General features: G+C 40.8%; 1 protein-coding gene across 2 annotated transcripts; it reads left to right on the top strand.

The window, feature by feature from the left end:
* Window positions 1-22: 22 nt before the first annotated feature.
* GPATCH11 (G-patch domain containing 11) lies at window positions 23-13,006 on the top strand. 2 transcript variants are annotated; one of them, XM_044261785.1, is made up of 10 exons: window positions 23-153; window positions 429-548; window positions 3,906-3,977; window positions 4,527-4,753; window positions 5,550-5,591; window positions 6,240-6,360; window positions 6,529-6,619; window positions 7,485-7,601; window positions 8,934-9,015; window positions 10,477-13,006. In XM_044261785.1, the coding sequence occupies exons 3-10, from the start codon at window positions 3,919-3,921 to the stop codon at window positions 10,530-10,532; spliced, it is 795 nt and encodes a 264-aa protein (XP_044117720.1). In that variant the 5' UTR covers window positions 23-153; window positions 429-548; window positions 3,906-3,918; the 3' UTR covers window positions 10,533-13,006. The 2 variants fall into 2 exon arrangements, with proteins under 2 accessions (XP_044117720.1, XP_044117719.1); XM_044261784.1 differs by lacking the exon at window positions 429-548.
* The last annotated feature ends 6,638 nt before the right edge of the window (window positions 13,007-19,644 follow it).

The raw sequence follows: 19,644 nt of genomic DNA on the forward strand, positions 1-19,644 counted from the left end.
CACATCCTCCTAGTCCTGCCTGCCACAGGTTTCCAATTGATTGCTCCCTTGGAAACTCAGGTGGGACCTGAGGTTCAGACGTCGCACGGTATAGGTGGGCGCATGCGCAGCGCGCGCTCGCTGGAGCTGGCCGGGCGAGAGTAGAGCTGCCAGGTAGGAGGCTGGGGACGCTGGGGACCCCAGAGGGAATAGTAAAAGGTGATGGGCTTTGCCCTTTTTCTGACGACCCCGTCACACCATCACTGACTACCCGCTCGGGAGTCGTTGCGTCTCCGGGATGCTTGCAGCTGGAATGGACGCGAGAAGGGAGGAATCGGGTCCCTGGCGTGGGGTTGGGGAGGACTGAGGCTTTTCTGGTTAGGTCTCTACTATACGTCCAGCTGCGTAGCCCTTCTCTCCCCTTGGATGTGTAATGGGTTTCTCCGTAGGTCTGAAGCAGCCTTCTTGTTGCCGCCTCCCTGCCCGCTCTCTGCCGAACAAAACAAGATAAACCTTACCCGAACCAGACCTACTACGGTCTAACAAACTGGCTAACTCCATTCTTCCAGGTATTCAGACGAAAAGCCTCGGAGTAATCGGTGACCTCGCTCTTTGACACACTGCTTCCCATCTATTAGCTTTACCTTTAAAGTATACTCAGAATCCGACCGCTCCAAACCACTTCCACTGCTGTTACTGTGTCATCAGTGCCTGGATTATCGCTTTACGAAGTTTGTCCTTAAGCTTGATGCGAATGGATGATGCTAAAGTATATTGTACCCACAAAGGGAAAGTTAAAAAAAAAAAAAAAAAACCTGGAACCTCCATTCAGATCTGCCTAACAGTTAAGAGCTAAATGGGTCCCTTAAAAATAATCTGGCCCGGTTTGCAGACAGTGGGTGAATTACCACAAATGCTATGTATAATCATATATTTTTACCTTATTAAAATAAAAATAAAAAATGATAATGTTTAAGGATGCACACATGGCTGATGAAACTAGAAGTAAGAAAATTATACAATTGGTAGGGGACAAAGAGGACTCTTAGGTAGCTGACAAGGGTCGTGATATGGGTGATGGATTATATTATCTATTACTGTATAATAAGTTATCCCAAGCAGCTTGAAATAACTATAATCACTTATTCTCTCACAGCTTTATGCGTCAGGAATTTGTTAGTAGTTTAACTTAAGTCAGACTTTCTTAAGAAGATGTAGTGAAGATGGTAGCCCAGGCTGAATCATTTGAAGGTTTGACTGGCACTTGAGGCTCTGTTTCTAAGATGTCTCAATCATGTCTAAAATGTCTCAAACATGTCCCAACTTTGTAATGGTTGTGAACAGGGGGCCTCAGGTCTTCCTATGTGGACCTTTCCATAGAGTTGCTGAAGCGTCCTCACTACATGACAGCTGACTTTCTTTAAAATGAGTAATCTAGGCGGCGCCTGGGTGGCTCAGTGGGCTAAGCCACTGCCTTTGGCTCAGTTCATGATCTCAGGGTCCTGGGATCGAGCCCCGCATCGGGCTCTCTGCTCAGCAGGGAGCCTGCTTCCTCCTCTCTCTCTGCCTGCCTCTCTGCCTGCTTGTCATCTCTCTCTGTCAAATAAATAAATAAAATCTTTTAAAAAAAATAAATAAAATAAAATGAGTAATCTAACCAGAGTTAGAGTGATCTAAGAGCTGTAGTGTCTTTTATGACCAAGAAGTCACTCTCCATTTCCACAATACCCTATTGGTTACAGGTCAATCCTGGTCACTGTGGAAGGGGACTGTGCAAGGATGTGGAAAACCAAGAGGCAGGAATCATTGGGGGCCATCTTGGAGGCCACCACTTGGTTACAAGAGTGTTTGTTTCATAAAAGTACATTATCTGTACATCTGTTTTAAGACATGATGACCTAGGGAGAAAAGTGTTCTATTATTACAAAATCACAAAGACTCTTCTTGTTCTTACCATAGCTAGACATTTAGAATTTATGGTGTTTGGGCCACAGTAGTAGGGAACTTGTCTTTGGGGTTTACAGCCCAGTTAGGAAGAATACATTAAGAAACTATAAAACCAGGGGCGCCTGGGTGGCTCAGTGGGTTAAGCCGCTGCCTTCGGCTCAGGTCATGATCTCAGAGTCCTGGGATCGAGTCCCGCATCAGGCTCTCTGCTCAGCAGGGAGCCTGCTTCCCTCTCTCTCTCTGCCTGCCTCTCTGTCTACTTGTGATTTCTCTCTGTCAAATAAATAAATAAAATCTTAAAAAAAAAGAAACTATAAAAACAAACAAAAACAGTACAGTAATAGTTTTCCCATCCAGTGTAATTGTGCAGACTCTCAGTTGCAGTTGACAGAATCCCTATTCCAAGTTTAAGTCGTGAGGAAATTTATCATTCCGTCTAGCTTGGAAGAATGTTAGATCACAACATCAAAGAAAGTGCTATAAAAATCAGGGTCTTAGGAACTAGACTTAGCTGCTTTTAGGACTACTTTTGTCCATTTTTTCTAACTGGTTTCATTCTGCAGAGTAGAATCTCTTCATATGGCCAGGAAGGTAGCCATCTGAAGCCCAGCTTCACATACTTCCAGTATGTGAAGATACCAGTATGTGAAGGTATCTCTCCCCCCCCCCAAATCTGTATATTCTTCTCAGGTAAGGAAATAGATGCTTATCTTCCCTGGTTAGTTCATCACCTCCTCTGTTGCTGGGACATAGTATACCAGAATTGGGAGTCCCTGGTATGAGTACTGAGATTGCCACCCTCCACTAGAACCACATGGAGAGCAGAGGGCTGGGTTCCCAGAGGAAAGGATGCAGGCAAAAACAGCATGTGTGCACTGTAACCAATGACTCCCCTTTGTAACTAGCCACTGGACCAGCCTCATTGATATCACCTGGGAGCTTATTGGAAATACAAAACTTCAGGCTCTAGCTCACAATCAGACTCTGGATTTTAAGAAGCTCCTGAGGCAGTTCCTGTACATAATAAAGTTTAAGATGCACCTTTCTTGATAATTATGTTATCCCCGTAAGGGAAAATAGTTACATGATTTTAACTGTTTTGGATGGAAACTCTCCTCAAAAAATGTTTCCATATACATGAGACGTTAACTGTGTCAAGTGCCAAAGGAGCAGCTTGGACGTGGAGTGCTGTAGAGCAATGCCTGAAATGGTCAGCACAGACCGAAGGAGGGTCGCCAAGGCCCAGAAGGAAGGAAATGTCTGTAGTATGTTCAGAGGCCAATGAGAAGCCCTTATGACTTGACCATTGAATCCTAAGGGAGCGTCAGGGGTCAGACAATGAAGGATCCCTTCTGCTACTGTGTTTAAGTGACTGGTCCTCCAGTGCCTACAGAGTAAAGCTTATTGAAGGATTTGAAACAGGTTAAATGGCCTGACTTATTTAAAAAAAAAAAAAAAAGTACACTCTGGGGCCACCTGGCTGGCTTAGTGGGAAGAGCACAGGACTCTTGATCTTGGAGTTGTGAGTTTGAGCCCCGCGTTGGGTGTAGGGATTACTAAAATAAAATGAGCTTTGAAAAAAGAACTGTCTTTAAAACAAACAAACGAACCACTCTGGAGAGCATGTAGGAAACAGATTGGGAGAGGAGAGGCCAAATGCAATGAGACCAGTTAGGAAGTAGTTGTTATAGTTTAGGTGAGAAAGAAATGCCTTAACTATAGGCAAAATGAGGGGTATTGTAAAGGAAGTCTTGGCAGAGGTTTGTAAGAGGTCAGGAATGGCTAGATTGTAGTGACATTCATTTGGAAATAATAGGGGATGAAGGAGGCTTGGGGTAGAAGAGAATGAGTTGTTGGGGAGCTTCACACAGAAAGCTGCTGGGAGGCACTTGAATGTGTGGGAGAGCTGCAGAGAAAGGTCTATTTCCAGCATAAACTAAAATAATAGGTATTGTTACTTTATCCTATGTGATTTGTAGATACTTTTGCCATATGAAGTTGAACATGGCAGAAGAGGAGGACTACATGTCTGATTCCTTCGTTAATGTCCAGTAAGTAAAGATGTACACCTCATGTAATGGTGTGTAGGAGATTCCTAAGTAATAACATTGATTTTAAATGCAAGTTGGAAGGTTAATTCTATTGCTTTATGGGAACATCTTCTACATTTTCATACAAATATACTAGGAGCCTTTATTTCCCTTTTAATGCTAAACATTGACTTCTGCCCTTGGTTCTTGTTACTCTTCTCTTTCAAGGAAATTTCTCTTCTGCTTTATTTTATCTTATTGTCTCTTCTAATTAGTATTCAGTTTTGCTCTTCATTATTTCCAACCTCCTAGAAAAATTAGTGTAAAATTACTATTTCAACTCTCTGCTTCCTTTAGTTTCCTACAATCTGGCACCAGCCTTCATTATTTTTATTAAGACAGCCATTCTAGAAGTCACTGATTATATTTTAATACCAATAATAACCAATAATGACAAAGGTGATCATAGAAGTGCTACTGAACTTTTAAGCAGTGTCAAATGAGTGAGTAGCAAAGTTGTGAGAAAACTTCATGAACTCATCCAAAATCCCCTTTTCCCTTATTCTTCAGACAAGACATCAGACCAGGATTGCCAATGCTGAGGCAGATCCGAGAAGCCCGTCGAAAAGAAGAAAAGCAGCAGGAGGCTAATTTGAAAAATAGGCAGAAGAGTTTAAAAGAAGAAGAACAAGAAAGACGTGATATTGGGCTGAAGAATGCATTAGGCTGTGAAAACAAAGGGTTTGCTCTGCTCCAAAAGATGGGATATAAAAGCGGTCAGGCCCTTGGCAAGAGTGGTAAGTTCCGTCTAGACAGAAGCAGGTGTTCCTAACCACCAAATGCTCGTCTATTGATAAGTACCAGAGACAACTCTTTATCCAGCTGCACCGAACTTTAAACAACTTAACTAGTCTCTTAGGTGCTAACAAGCATATGGACAACTTTCATCTTCCTTCACCACTTCAGACAACGTTTGCCATCAAGAGCTACTTATTAGCCCAGCCTAGCCTTGAAGGTGCTAACATCTGGGATGGGCAAGACTTAGAATGAAGGCAGCAGCTAAGTATGGTGACAAGAGAAGGGTTGAGGAGTGCAAGGGCCAAAGGACAGTGGAGGGACATTGAGGAGGATGGCAGGACTCTCCCCGCTTGCTCTGTACCTGTGGCAGCTGCCTAAATGAGCACCTGCTAGGACAAGCTCAGTTCCTGCTTCCCTTCTAGAAAGTGAGACTGTTTAGTAAGATGGAGAGGTCAGATGTTTGTAGTAAACTGTCTTTCTCATCTCTCTTCTTTATTATAATGGCTTGGATCCTCACCCAGCAAGGCTTTGGTTTCTCTGGAGGCTGCCGCCCTCTTGGACATAGAGTATCAGTGTTTTCACTTCTGGAAACCCTACCTTCTCAGGGCAGAGGGGGCTGTGGGCCATCCTTACTAAGGAGCAGGTATTTGAAGGCAAGGGAGGTAGTTGATGATAGGGTATAGTCAGTAAGCCGGAGGGGTATGTATAGAACGTTGTAATATTGCATACCAGGTTCGCCTATAGTTTGCGGAAGAATTTCTAAAGTAGTTTGTATGTTTTGTTCTCTTTTCTTAGGGGATGGTATTGTTGAGCCAATTCCTCTCAACGTCAAAACAGGTATATAATTATTTTTGAGCATATTTACCAGTAATAATAACTTACACTTAGATCTAGCACATGTATTTGCTTACTAAATACTTTTTTATGGTAGCACTGTTACAGTTCTTGTCAAAGGAAGCCCTTTGTAAGATGTTTCTTAAACTTCTAAATCTTTTAATCTAAAAAATAAAAGTTTGTGTGTAAAATAAAATTTAAATCATGAAAATAGGGGAAAAAATTGTAATGATCATTAAAAATGTAAAACTACTTTTCTCCATTGAAATCCATCAAAAATTTCTAAGACAGATTTATCCATTTAGTGTTTTTCTTAATACTTTGGATGAATTAAAGAGAAAAATAAATATTTTATTTGTTCATTATATTTATATGAAAGTATGACAGTTGATCCTGTTTTCTCAATTTAAAAAATTTTATATAGCGTGACTATCTTAGGAGATCAGACTAATGATCTTTGTATAAATCAAATTGTGAGTTTGGGTTTAGGGGAAAAAAAAAATCTCTGGTATTTTTTCCTATCATTTATGTTCATTGGTTTTAAGTGATTGTCCTCCAATTGGAATTGTGTGTCATTTGCAAATATGTTAGTTGCCATGTTTTCAAGTGTGAAGCCAGCAGGTTCCTCAGCAGAGTTTGCTTTTTAAACAGGGAAAAGTGGTCTTGGTCACGAGGCATTGCTGAAGCGGAAAGCAGAGGAAAAACTAGAAAGCTACAGGAGAAAGATTCGCATGCAAAACCAAGCTGAAGAAACCGCTGCAGAGCAGTTTCGGTAACGCCTTGTACTTGTGCTGGGTTGGGTTTCATCTTGTCTTGACTGGGGTATGTTCTCCGGAAGCTGGGCACATAGGATGGGCGAAGAGAGTACAGACTCTTCGTGGACGGTTTTCTTCTTTCAGTGAGACTGTGATTGTTTGATTTGATTTGATTTATTTTTCAGACTGCGATTTAAACATAAGCACGATGAAGTGAAGCTGGAAGGGGACCTGAGGAGAAGCCAGCGAGCCTGCCGCCAGTTGGATACTCAGAAGGCAAGCCTTTCGCCTGTGTTCAAATTGGAACACTTTTTTTTGCACCCAGTGTAATTTGCCCTCTAATTAGACCCAAAAAAGAAAGAAAAGAACTCCCAAGCCCACTGTATCTAGCCTGCTACCCCATAAAGCTTTCATTTAATGGGCACTACTGATCTTTGATGACTGATACTCAGATGACTTGTCCGCTGCAGGAACCTGGGTGGTCTGAATTACCTGGTAAGCCTCAGATAGCGTTTTTATATTTAATTGTTCTCTACTTATTTGAGTATCGATAACTCAAAGCTGATGCATGTGGAAATCCTGTTCACCAGAATATTTGATTAACCAGAATAGCCTATTTTTAGTCCATATTCAGTACCTCATGCATCCCTAACTAGTAAAATCATGGTAGATTAATTTTTAGATGCCAGTGGTTTTTACAATTCTGTTTTTTCATTTATTTTTATTTTGCTTTGCGCTTATTTTTTATGTTGATGTTTTCATCAAAATAAAATGACTTCATTTGAAGTCTCAAAAATGTTTGTCAAATTTTCCTCATATGTAAATAGATCTCTGGAAGCCATCTCTCACTTTTCTATATTCTCATAGCATTTTATTTTGTGTCTGTGTCATGACACTTAAGATTTCTAGCTTATATGTATTAATTTATACCCATTAGGCTACGTATTCCCAAGGCTTCTTGTCCCCACTAGACCGGCAGCAACCTGGGGACAATATTCCAACTGGGTCTTTATTCCCATGGTTCATGCAGCACAGTGCTTGACTCTCGAGGCAATTCAGAAAATGTTGAATTGAAAGAATACGAATTCATGTTGACACGAACATATTTGTGTTTAACTGGGAATAATTTTCTCATTTTCAGAACATTCAGGTTCCGAGGGAAGCGTGGTACTGGTTGGGGCTTGAAGAGGAGACTGAGGAAGAAGAAGAGGAAGAAAAAGAGCCAGAGGAAGATGAAGATAAGAGTGAAGACTTAAGTGTATTTTTGCCACCAGTTGTTTGATCAGGGGGTCTCAGCCTTGGCACCATTTTTTTTTTTTAAGATTTTATTTATTTATTGGACAGTCAGAGATCAGAAGTAGACAGAGAGGCAGATAGAGAGAGAAAGGGGGAAGCAGGCTCCCTGCTGAGCAGAGTCTGATGTGGGGCTCGATTCCAGGACCCTGGGATCATGACCTGAGCCGAAGGCAGAGGCTTTAACCCACTGAGCCACCCAGGCGCCCCGTCAGCCTTGGCACCATTAAGGCTTTCAGCCCAGTGATTGTTTGGGGGCAGGGGCTGCTGTTCTGTGCCTTGTAGCATCAGGCCTGGCCTCCACGCAGCAGATGCCAGTTGTATCTCTCCGTGACAACCAAAAATGTCTCCAAACACTGCAAAATATCTCTGTGGGGAAAAATCAGCCCTTGTTGAGAACAACGACATTATAAGTTTACCAAAACTTTATATAATCTCTTCCTTTAGCTTCAGTTTACTCTCATCTCAGCTCTAGTTTGGATGATGGATAAACTGCAAATGTAAATTATTTTAATTTCTATCTTATTGCCTGTTAAATTTCTGGAAGTGATTCTATAGGAGTACCTCTCTCCTCTACCCACAAAGCAAAAAAAAAAAAAAAGAAAGAAAGAAAGTTCAAAGGAAGTAGAGATTATTCAAGAAAGGAATCCTATTTCTGTGGTTATTTATATATGAGCATTTTGTAGGAAACATTCCCAATTTGAAAAACCAGTGTTCCACTTAGCTGGGAGAACATTGGTAAGAACTTGAAGGACAAAGGGAGACAGTGTTCACTCTCATCCCACTGGGGAGGAAGATTCTTTGAAAGTAGAAGGGGTCTTTAAAGGAGGCTGATTAGGGGCACCTGGGTGGCTCAGTGGGTTAAGCTGCTGCCTTTGGCTCAGGTCATGATCTCAGGGTCCTGGGATCGAGTCCCGCGTCGGGCTCTCTGCTCAGCAGGGAGCCTGCTTCCCTCTCTCTGCCTGCCTCTCTGTCTACCTGTGATCTCTGTCTGTCAAATAAACAAATAAAATTTAAAAAAAAAAAAAAAAAGGAGGCTGATTAAAACAGAGCCAGCCCAAGCCTCATTTTCTAAATGTTAACAAGTGGTCTCTTTGTGTCTGGCAGACTTGTGAAAATATCAGGGTGGCTGATGAACTGGGATATGTTCTAATATACTCTGCCCTTTACACTTCTACCTGGTTAAGAGAGTAGCAGAAGATTTATGGCCTCGGGCTAATTTGGCAGGAGCCAAAAGACCAGAAAACCAAGATTCTGTTCAGTTTGAACTATTAATGTGCCTGTGTCCTATGTCTAGGTACTGGAAAAATTACAGATATTGACTGGTTATTTAAGAGAAGAACATCTGTATTGTATTTGGTGTGGAACAGCCTATGAAGGTAAGATACTTGGCACTTTTTCAAAATATTGAACACAAATGTTCTTTTTTTTTTGAACTTTGATTGTGTGCGTGTGTGTGTGTGTGTGTGTGTGAAAAAGTCACATTCCCCATAGACAATGGAAATTCTTTTTTAAAGATTTTATTTATTTGAGAGAGCGCGTGCAAGAGAGCACAAGCAGAGAGAGAAGCGGGCTCCCTAGAGCCCTACATGGACCTGGGATCATGACCTGAGCTGAAGGCAGGTGCTTAACAACTGAGCCACCCAGGCGGCCCTGACAATGGAAATTTCTTATTCTATCGAAACGACAATGTGGAATCAGTGTCTTAAAGCAATGGTGGATATAGAAATAATTGAGGTCTTTTTTTTTTTTTTAAATCTATTTGAGAGAGAGAGCATGAAGAGGGGGGTGGAGGAGAAGCAGCCTCCCCACTGAGCTGGGATCCTGACTAAGGGCTCAGTCCCTGCACCCTGAGATCATGACCTGAGCTGAAGGCAGACATTTAACCACCTGAGCCACTCAGGCATCCCATTAACTGAGGCCTTATTAAAGATGCTTTTAACTTTTCAGAAACTAAATGTGCAGAAGGGAATTTTTTCAGTCTTCTATTTCAAAAGGAAGAACTTTTGAGTCTTGGGGATGATTTGTTTTCATGCTTTATTTATAAAGAGTCTTTCTTGAGCTATAGTACTTGAAAGATATTTTAGAATTTTTAAAGATTTTTATTCATTTATTTGAGAGAGAAAGAGAGAGAGAGAACAAGCAGGGGGAGCAGCAGAGGGAGAGGGAGAAGCAGGCTCGCCTCTGAGCAGGGAGCCTGATGCAGGACTCGATTTCAGGACCCTGGAATCATGACCTGAGCTGAAGGCAGATGCTTAACTGACTGAGCCACCCAGGTACCCCTATTTAAAAATTTAAAACTAGCTTTTGGGGGGCCTAGTTGGCTCACTTGGTTAAGCGACTGCCTTCTGCTCAGTTCATGATCCTGGAATCCCCGGGATCAGCTTCCTGCTCAGCAGGAGTCTGCTTCTCCCTCTGACCCTCCCTCTTTTCATGCTCTCTCTTAATATCTCTCTCTCTCTCAAATAAATAAATAAATAAATTTAAAACTAGCTTTTGTATAGTTATTGTCCCTGAACTATAAAAATCAGAATCTTGAAATCCACTCCATTTTTTAAAATTTTATTCTATTTTAAGGAAAGAAAGGGGTTTCAACCTGGCCAGATGTCTTATAGAGCCACATACATTCCCTTTTAAAACATTCACCCAAGTTGCCTTTGTTAACTTGAATTTAAGGACTTTGTGACAGTTAAGACTGGTTCGTTCTTATTGTATCTTTCCCTGGTTTAGCTGAGTAAATAGCAAACACAACTACAAAACACATTATGTTAACATCACTTTCTGTAATAGTTTACCATATAAGTCATACTAATCTTTTATTTTCCCCACATAAATCACAGATAAAGAAGACCTCTCTTCAAACTGCCCAGGACCAACTTCTGCAGATCACGACTAAGACTATTCTCAATAAAGCAAAAACTTGGAAAATGTCTCTACTACCTAAAAATAGACAATTGAGCAGTTAGAATTCCCCAATTATGCCAGTAAAGAAAAGGGGCCTTTTATATGTTGTGTTCTTTTTGTAACTTTGGAAGTATTTTGTATTTTACAGTTGTTCATCGACTTAAAAAAAAAAATAACAATGCTATTTTAGAACACAAGTGTTATAGACACATGTAGTTATAATTCATGACTCGATTGTGATGCTTCTGGGGCTTAAGAATACCTCTCTTATTCCCCTCTTCACTTTGGAACAAATTGAGAAATAAGACATGGGAGTCAGAGTCAAAATGTCAGCTTTATTATCAGTGAAGCTGGAGTAGAGGGCAAGGTTGGCTTGTTCTCCTATCAGGCTCCCTAAAATATCTCTGCCTGGACACAACTGCAGATCTCTGCCTTTCCAGGAATAGAGCCCACCTTTGCATTCGGAAACCATTCAGCTTTCAAGGTGAGAGAACACACCAGGGGCTGGGCCACACGTGCTGGCTTCCTGCCTCCCAGATTGCTCATCAGATGAGACACCTGTCTGTCGAGAGGAATGAATGAGGATTCATGGAGCTTATTCCCGCACTTCTGTCTCCCAAGGAGCAAGAAAAAGTTCCATCCCTCCATGCAAACATGAGGAGGGAAGGATATTTCCCTCGGTAAGCCTGGTATCAGAGGCAACATTCCATTAATGCTACTTCGATCTAGCCAATTTTAGAAACAAAATAATTATGATACTTCTGGCAAAATCATGACTTTTCATGAAAATGTGAATATCCATTGTAAGTGAGCGACTGCCGGTTTTGGCCAACGAAACTTAAAAACTGGGCATAACCTTAAATATCTGTTGATCCAACTACTTACTGTTTGGGAGCCCTTGGACAACATTCCCAGCAGGTGTTAATCCAACCTCTGCCTTTATTTTCCCAGACACAGAGGGCTGACTGCCTTAAAATGGGTCATTCCATTGCTGGGTAGCTCTATGTGATTTTTAAAGTTATTCTTCTAAAATCTGCTTCCCTGTAATTTAATCAAATACAACTAAGGACATACTACGTGGCACACCTCTAAAGATCTTCAACCAAAATGTGACATCAAAAATCACAGAACTTTTTTTAAAGTTCACAAACTCAGGTGCTTCCCAAGTGGTTTTGATTCAGCTGGTCTAGGACAATTTCTGGATATTTGTATTTATTTTGAAGTGTTAAGAATGAGTCTGATAAGCGCCTGTCGGTAAGAACTAGCACTACAGGCTAAATGTAGATCACTGTTACCTTCTGGGGTACAGTTTTACAGCTCACCTTTCAGTACCATTGAGCAAGAGATCACCCTCCTTCCTCTTCTTAAAAACCACACACTCAAAAACACAGCAAAAACCAACCTATATTTGTGTTAAGATAATCAGTAATACAACTTGTATCAGCCTCTGGCCTAATATGACCCAATTCATTTGTTCTCAAATTTAGCTTGGGGAGTTAAAAAAGGAAATACAGTGTGGTACCTCCAGAGAGTCTGATGTAATTGGTCAGTGTGGCCTGAGCATTACTATGCTTCATTCTACGATGCAGCAGAGCTTGCAAATCACTAGTTAGCTCCTAGGCCTCCATTCTTCAGAAAATGAGTCATTATTTTTATGAATATATATATACACACACACACACACATACATACATATATGTATATAATACTAGCGTTTACACACTTGGATAATACTATTTAATATTTACTTTTTCACTTAAAAAACAAGAAAATTGAATTAATAGCCACAACAAAGGAGTTCATCTTTCCTTGGAATTACAGTCAGATGCTTTCCTGTCATTTCAGCCAATATCCTGACATTCATGCGGACATTCTCAAAGCCACATGGACTGCTTTAGAACAGAGTTAGGTACCGGCTTCTTTTTTTCTTGTTACTGACTCTGGAGAAAATCTCCCAGCTGCCTAGTGACCAAGAATATTTTTAATATGTTCATGCATAATTAAGCTGAGGATGTGCAAATAACCTTGATGGAATCTGTGACTCCACCAGAGTTGTGGTCTGCATTTCAGGTCAAAGGCTAGAAACAGGCCTATCTTGGAGAGTGGGAAATACCCCTCCATTCTTTAACATTGGCAAAGAAAAATACAGGCTTTCAATAGAGTAAAAATTTATTCTTATTAATATGTCTTTGTTGATCTTGTAAAAACAACAATGAAAACCAACAGAAGCACATCATTAAAAAGAATTTTTTAATTTGCTTTAGTGAATTTGAATTTGCTTCAGTGAGATTTATGTGAAATTTGGAACTTAAATTTTAACACATCATGATGTCATTTACTTTTGTTTGTATTGTGCTAAGTTTGTTTTCAAAGTCCTATAATTTCTAAGGTGTTTCATTTTCTTAATATAAATCCAAAATACCAGAGCTTCTATAATTCAAAATAAACAGACTTTAACATATGAAATTGGTTTGCCTTAGACACTTTTATTTTAAGTTTTATTTGCCATTAAATTGTTGAAATTTGAAAGTGAACATTATTTAGTTTTAGACACATTTTGTAGGATCAAGCACATGAAATTCTTAATACTTTTACTTCCCACCAATTCAAAAGCACATACAGAGTTCTGTTTTATGCAAGGCAGTACACTCACTGCCTTGGGGTATACAAAAATGAGAGACCCTGTCCCTGCTTTCCAGAAAGTCACAAAGAATCACATAGGAATTACTGAGCTGCAAGGCAAATTGGTGAGCATAATACTGAGGTACTGAACAGCAGCAGTACTAGGGAGAGGTTTCATTGTGAGTGGGGATGATGGAACACAGAATTTGGTCCTGACGATAACCCGGGAACACAAAGTTACCAGGGTTTCAATGTGACCCAGCATTTCCTCTCTCAGGTATTCGCCCAAGAGAAACAAAAACATGAGTCCACGTAAATCTTGCCCATGAATATTCCCAGTAGCATTGTTCGTAATAGCAGAAAAGTGGAAAAAACGCAAATGTCCATCAACTGATGAATAGATAAATAAAATGTGATCTATCCATATAATGGAAAATTGTTGGCAATAAAAAGGAATGAAATACTGATCCATGCCATGACATGGATGAACCTTGAAAACATTATACTAAGTAAAAATGACCAAATGTTGTATGATTCCGTATAAATGAAATGTCCAGAGTGGGCGATTCTATAGAGATGGGAAGTAAATCCGTGATAGATTACTCTTTGGGGGAAGCTGAGGAATCAGTGCTAATGGGCCTGGGTTTTCTTTTCGAGTGACAAAAATGTTATAAAATTGTGATGGCTACACGACTCTGAACACACTTGACAACATTGAACTGTTATGGTTTAAATGCGTGAATTGTACCGTATGTGAATTTTATCTTAGTAAATTTTATTTATTTTTTTTAAGATTTTACTTATTTATTTGACAGACAGAAATCACAAGCAGACAGAGAGGCAGGCAGAGAGAGAGGGAGAAGCAGGCTCCCTGCTGAGCAGAGAGCCTGATGTGGGACTCGATCCCAGGACTCCGGGATCATGACCTGAGCTGATTAACCCACTGAGCCACCCAGGCGCCCCATATCTTAATAAATTTTATTAAAAAAAAAAAGATTTGAAGGGAATATTAGGTAGAAACCGTAGTAGAAAGCCACTGAGTGCAAAACCTTATTCAAGTAACACAGCGAGCCTGTGTGGTGGGGGCTCATTCAAGTAACAGTGAATGTAGGTCACGAAGCGGGACCCTCCAGAGGAGTATGGCCCTGCCAACACCCCGACTTCAGCCAGTGAAACTCATTTCAGACTGCTGGCCTCCAAAACTGTCAGAGAATAAATGTGTGTTGTGCTCAGCCTCCAAGTTTGTGGTAATTTTTTAGAGCAGTCATAGAAAACTGATACAGGTCTCAAATTAACCCCCGAAGAGCCACACGTATTTGAGAGAGATTGTTGCCCCACAGTTTTACCTATTACACACTTTTCAGTCAGAGTTTAAACCGTTAGTGAGGCCACTGTACATCGATCAGCTGTAGTGCCTCCATCTGAGACCTTTCTGCAGAAATGTAGGCTTGGGATAGGCCATAGTCACAGATACAGAATCACAGACGTTACAGACTGGCTGGACATAAAGAGTAAAATATCTAAATGGATTGTCCGTCATATTCTGTCCCTCAGCCTGCCTTCCTCTATATGATCTCCCTGGGCAATGCCCTAGATTCAAAGTTAAGCTGCTGGGGTTGCTTCCTGACAACATACACCTCATTCTGCATGTGTTTCCATCCTTTTGGTTGTGTCCCTATCATGCGTTTCCTACAGTTTGCTCTACATCTTTACCTGAATATTCTGACTGCAACATAAACATGGCAGCATCTACACATGCGAGCTCCCATGTTACCTCCCTGAAGTGTTCACCTCACTGTGCGGACAAACATACAGTGGCCTCGCGACTGGCTTAAATTCCAACAAAAACTGTAATAGATAAAAGTGTGAGACAAAATAGCTCTCAAGTATGTGTGGCTCTTCAGGGGTTAATGTGATTGAGGTCTCTATTTCCTGTCATGGCATCCTAATCCAGCCACAGGCCTTCAAGCAAACCTGGAGGCAATGTCTGCTGCGTACCTTCTCCTTAATCCTCACAATTAGTTCCCAACTCCTCTTAGTCCTAACCCCACTATTTTTTCCAGGCCGACACAGCCTCTCAGCATTCTGGTCTTTCAAAGATAGTCTCTTCCTGCTTCAACCCATTCTGAGCACACTGTTTCAAAGAACCAGTTGGGTCACACCTCTGCTCAGCAAACAAAGACCTCATTTGCCACCTTTGGAGGTTGCCAGGGCACCAACTCATTCTAAAAATAAATATCCCATCTGTCCCATTTAAGTTCTTTATAGAAGAATCACAGATGACAAAGAGGTCTGATAGGATCCAAAAATCCCTGTTTTGCAACCCCTAAAGAAATAATGGATCCAACCAACAATCATCAATGGTTGCCAAAACTGTTAGGTGGAAGATGGGTAGGAAACCTGATAGGACATGACACCCCTGGAGCCCACCGATCAATCTTCAGATCACCAAAATGGAACAACCAAACATATTCCTCCCAAAGCGATGCCAAAGGAAGTATCCAGCATCACCAATGCAGCATTCTTGGGGGGAAAAATCTGAACCAGAATCAAATCAATCTTCTAGTTCTAACTAGATACCATGGCATGTCATCAGTCAAACCCTGAATGAAGGAAATTCTACAGGATCTGTGATCCAGCTCCTTCCTCAAATGAATGGCAAGAGGAAAAAACTGAAAACAGGGGTAAGTGTTAGAGTAAGAGACAGTGATGGATCCTGATTTAAACAACCACTAAAAATATTTCTTTTGTGAAGAAAACTGAATACATTTAAGATTATTGTATGATGATCAAAGAAATCTTATTAATTTTGTTGAATGAAAATGTTATCGTGGTTTTGTTGAAATTCAAAAGATCTTGTATCAGAGATACGCTTTTAAGTATTTACAAGTGAAATTATATAACACCTAACATTCATTTTAGAATACTACAGTAAAAAAAATTTTTTTAAAGGGACAGATATAACAAGAAAGGTAGAATATTGATCATTGTTGAAACTGGGTGATGGGTACACAGAGTATCGCTCTTCTTTTCTTTCTTTTTTTTATAGATTTTATTTATTTATTTGAAAGATAGCAGGGGTTGGGTCAGAGGGAAAGAGACAGCGAGAAGCAGGCTCCCTGCTGAGGGGAGCGTCAAGCCTGACTGGGGGCTCAATCCACCACCATGAGATCATGACCTGAGCCAAAATGAAGAGTCGAATGTTTAACCAACTGAGCCACCCAGACGTTCCCCTTATTCTCTGTTTTGACGTATGTTTTAACATAAAGATTTATTAAAATATGAATAATATTAGAATCATTCATTATTCTATAATAGAAAATGAACATGCCAGGAACCTCAAGTTATGATGAATACTCAAGTAGGGAATGGATATTGTGAGTTTATGTTTCTAGTCAGTGTCCTGGATAATGGAGTCTTGGAGAAGCTAGTATTTAGACTTCTAAACATTTCATCTCAGTTATGTGAGTGTGCACCTATATGTGTGTGCACATGGGTATGTCTTATGTTCACATATGTGTCTGACCTCATGGAAGTGGAACTGGTGCAGTTGCACAAAATTCTGTGTTCAAGAAGTGCCCCATGCTTGATTTTTGAACAAAGTCCTCATGTTTTGATTTCACTGGGTCCCACAAATTATGTATCTGGACACACACACACACATACACACACACACACACACGTATATGCATAAAAGCTAAATCACTTATGCGCATTAATAACTTCTATATCCTCCAACGAGATTTATCAGTTGTTCAGCTATTAACTTTCACCCCATTTGCTTTCTCCTTCTCTTCATGTACATAATTGATTTGTGCTGAACATTTGAAAGTTGCCAATATTGGGGCACCTGGGTGACTCAGTCAGTTAAGTATCTGCCTTTAGCTCAGGTCATGATCGAGCCCCACGTTGGGCTCCCTGCTCAGTGGGGAGTCTGCTTCTCTCTCTGCCTTTCCGCCACCACTACCCTCCCACCCCCTTCCTGCTCTCTCTCTCAAATAAATAAATAAGCAATCTTTAAAAAAAAAAAAAAGAAAGAAAAAAAGTTGCCATGATCATGCACTTCACCCCTAAGTACTTTCTCATGCATTACCTAAGAATAAGACATTTTCCTGCAAGACAATATCATTACCACACCTACAAAAATTATCATCTATAATGCCATCTAATATGCAGTCAATATCCAAATGTTCTTAATTGTTCCCAAAACAACTAAGCTATTTGCTGTTTTTTTTTAAGATTATTTATTTATCAGGGACGCCTGGGTGGCTCAGTTGGTTGGACGACTGCCTTCGGCTCAGGGCGTGATCCTGGAGTCCCGGGATCGAGTCCCGCATCAGGCTCCCAGCTCCATGGGGAGTCTGCTTCGCTCTCTGACCTTCTCCTCGCTCGTGCTCTCTCTCACTGTCTCTCTCTCTCAAATAAATAAATAAAATCTAAAAAAAAAAAAGATTATTTATTTATCTATTTGAGAGAGAGATAGTGAGTACAAGCAGGCAGAGCAGCAAGCAGAGGCAGAGGGAGAAGCAGGCTCTCCGCTGAGCAGAGACTCGATGTGGGACTCGATCCCAGGACCCTGGGATCATGACCTGAGCCGAAGGCAGCTGCTTAACTGACTGAGCCACCCAGGTGCCCATGCTGTTCTGTTTTTTTTTTTTTTTTGATATCTAAGATACAATCAAGATTCAAGCATTGTATTTGGTCATGATATCTCTCTAGAGAGTCTCTTACTACTTAGAATAATATTTCCTCTACTTTTTTTTTTAATGATATTGGCTTTTCTTTTGAAAACCCCAAAGTAATTATCTTATAGAATGACTTCATTCAGGGTTTGTCTAATAATTTCTTCATGATTGAATTTCAGTAAAATGCTTGGGCAATAAAACTAAATACATGATAGTGTATAATTCTTACACCAATCACATTAGGAGAGGCATAATATTAGTTTGTCCCACCTTCAGTGATGCTAGATTTAACCAAGTGGTTATTGAGGAGAGGATGAGATCTTTCCATTGCAAAGGTGAATTTCCCTTCTTCCCCTTCTGATATAACATCTGTGGGATTATGCTTAATTCCTGTGAAGATCTTGTTCCCCTACACCTTTTCAACCAATAGCTTTAGCATTCATCAATAAACCTTCCCTTTGTCACATACTCCTTTGGGAGTTGAAAACCATATTAACTGCTTTTAGTAACTTTTTAGAAATAGCCATTAGCCAGGCACTTGGGTGGCTCAGTGGGTTAAAGCCTCTGCCTTTGGCTCAGGTCATGATCCCAGGGTCCTGGGATTGAGCCCCACATCGGGCTCTCTGCTCGTGGGGAGCCTGCTTCCCTTCTTCTCTCTCTGCCTGCCTCTCTGCCTACTTGTGATCACTGTCTGTCAAATAAATAAATAAGATCTTTAAAACAAATTTTTTTAAATAGCCATAAACCTTTATAAAAGCATTTTCTCTATAGTTTTCTGCTTAGCCTAAATTTGGCTCATTTTAAAAACTGTAAAATTGGGGCACCCAGGTGGCTCAGTGGGTTAAAGCCTCTGCCTTCGGCTCAGGTCATGATCTCAGGCTCCTGGGATCGAGCCCCGCATCGAGCCCCGCATTGGGCTCTCTGCTCAGCTGGGAGTTTGCTTCTCCCCACTCTCTCTCTCTGCCTGTCTCTCTGCCTACTTGTGATCTCTGTCTGTCAAATAAATAAAATCTTTAAAAAAAAAACTGTAGGGGCGCCTGGGTGGCTCAGTGGGTTAAAGCCTCTGCCCTCGGCTCAGGTCATGATCCCAGGGTCCTGGGATCGAGCCCCATATCGGGCTCTCTGCTTGGCAGGGAGCCTGCTTCCTCCCCCCTCTCTCTCCGCCTACCTTTCTGCCTACTTGTGATCTCTGTCTGTCGAATAAATAAATAAAATCTTTAAAAAACAAACAAACAAAAAAAAAACTGTAAAATTATACAACAATTTTAGAATGGTAGTTGGTTGCTCTAAAATTTAAATCAGCTTTCAGGTTCTTCCAGAATGCCACCCAAATTATCTTCTCCTATTCCCTCCAGCAATCCAGGGAAATAAATGAGTATATCCAGTGTTCCTCAGGTGTATCTCTTCCAGAACTCAAGCCATGCCTCTTGCCCAGACTACTGCCCATACAGTTCCTCTCTACTCAGTTAAACCCCTCCCCTACTTGAAGTCTCACTGGAATGCCAGGCCTAAGCCCTGCACCATGATACGTTAGTAGAAAGAGGTCTCACATGAACCCCTCCACATTGACTACTTTCTGTGCTTACCTCCTGCCTTCCAGCGCAGCTGTATATTTATATCTGTGTTCTAAAAGATACAAAATGTATTTAAGATTTAAAAAAAAAAAAAAGAATAACTAGGCAGTAAGCAGTAGTAAACTCAACAGTCAGTTTAAGAAAAAATGGTGAATTGTTACCTTTGCAGTTCACCCCCCCGGGTCACACCACTTCCGTCCCTCCTCAGAGGATCACTATGGGA

This window comes from Neovison vison, chromosome 8, assembly GCF_020171115.1.
Source record: "Neovison vison isolate M4711 chromosome 8, ASM_NN_V1, whole genome shotgun sequence".
NCBI classification, from domain to species: Eukaryota; Metazoa; Chordata; class Mammalia; order Carnivora; family Mustelidae; genus Neogale; species Neogale vison.

Excerpts from the sequence above, each read along its gene's own strand:
- GPATCH11 (XM_044261785.1), top strand. The coding sequence starts at position 3,919 with ATGAAGTTGAACATGGCAGAAGAGGAGGACTACATGTCTGATTCCTTC. Across the intron at positions 6,620-7,484 it reads GCCAGTTGGATACTCAGAAG|AACATTCAGGTTCCGAGGGA; the intron begins GCAAGCCTTTCG and ends TCTCATTTTCAG. Across the intron at positions 7,602-8,933 it reads ATAAGAGTGAAGACTTAAGT|GTACTGGAAAAATTACAGAT; the intron begins GTATTTTTGCCA and ends TCCTATGTCTAG.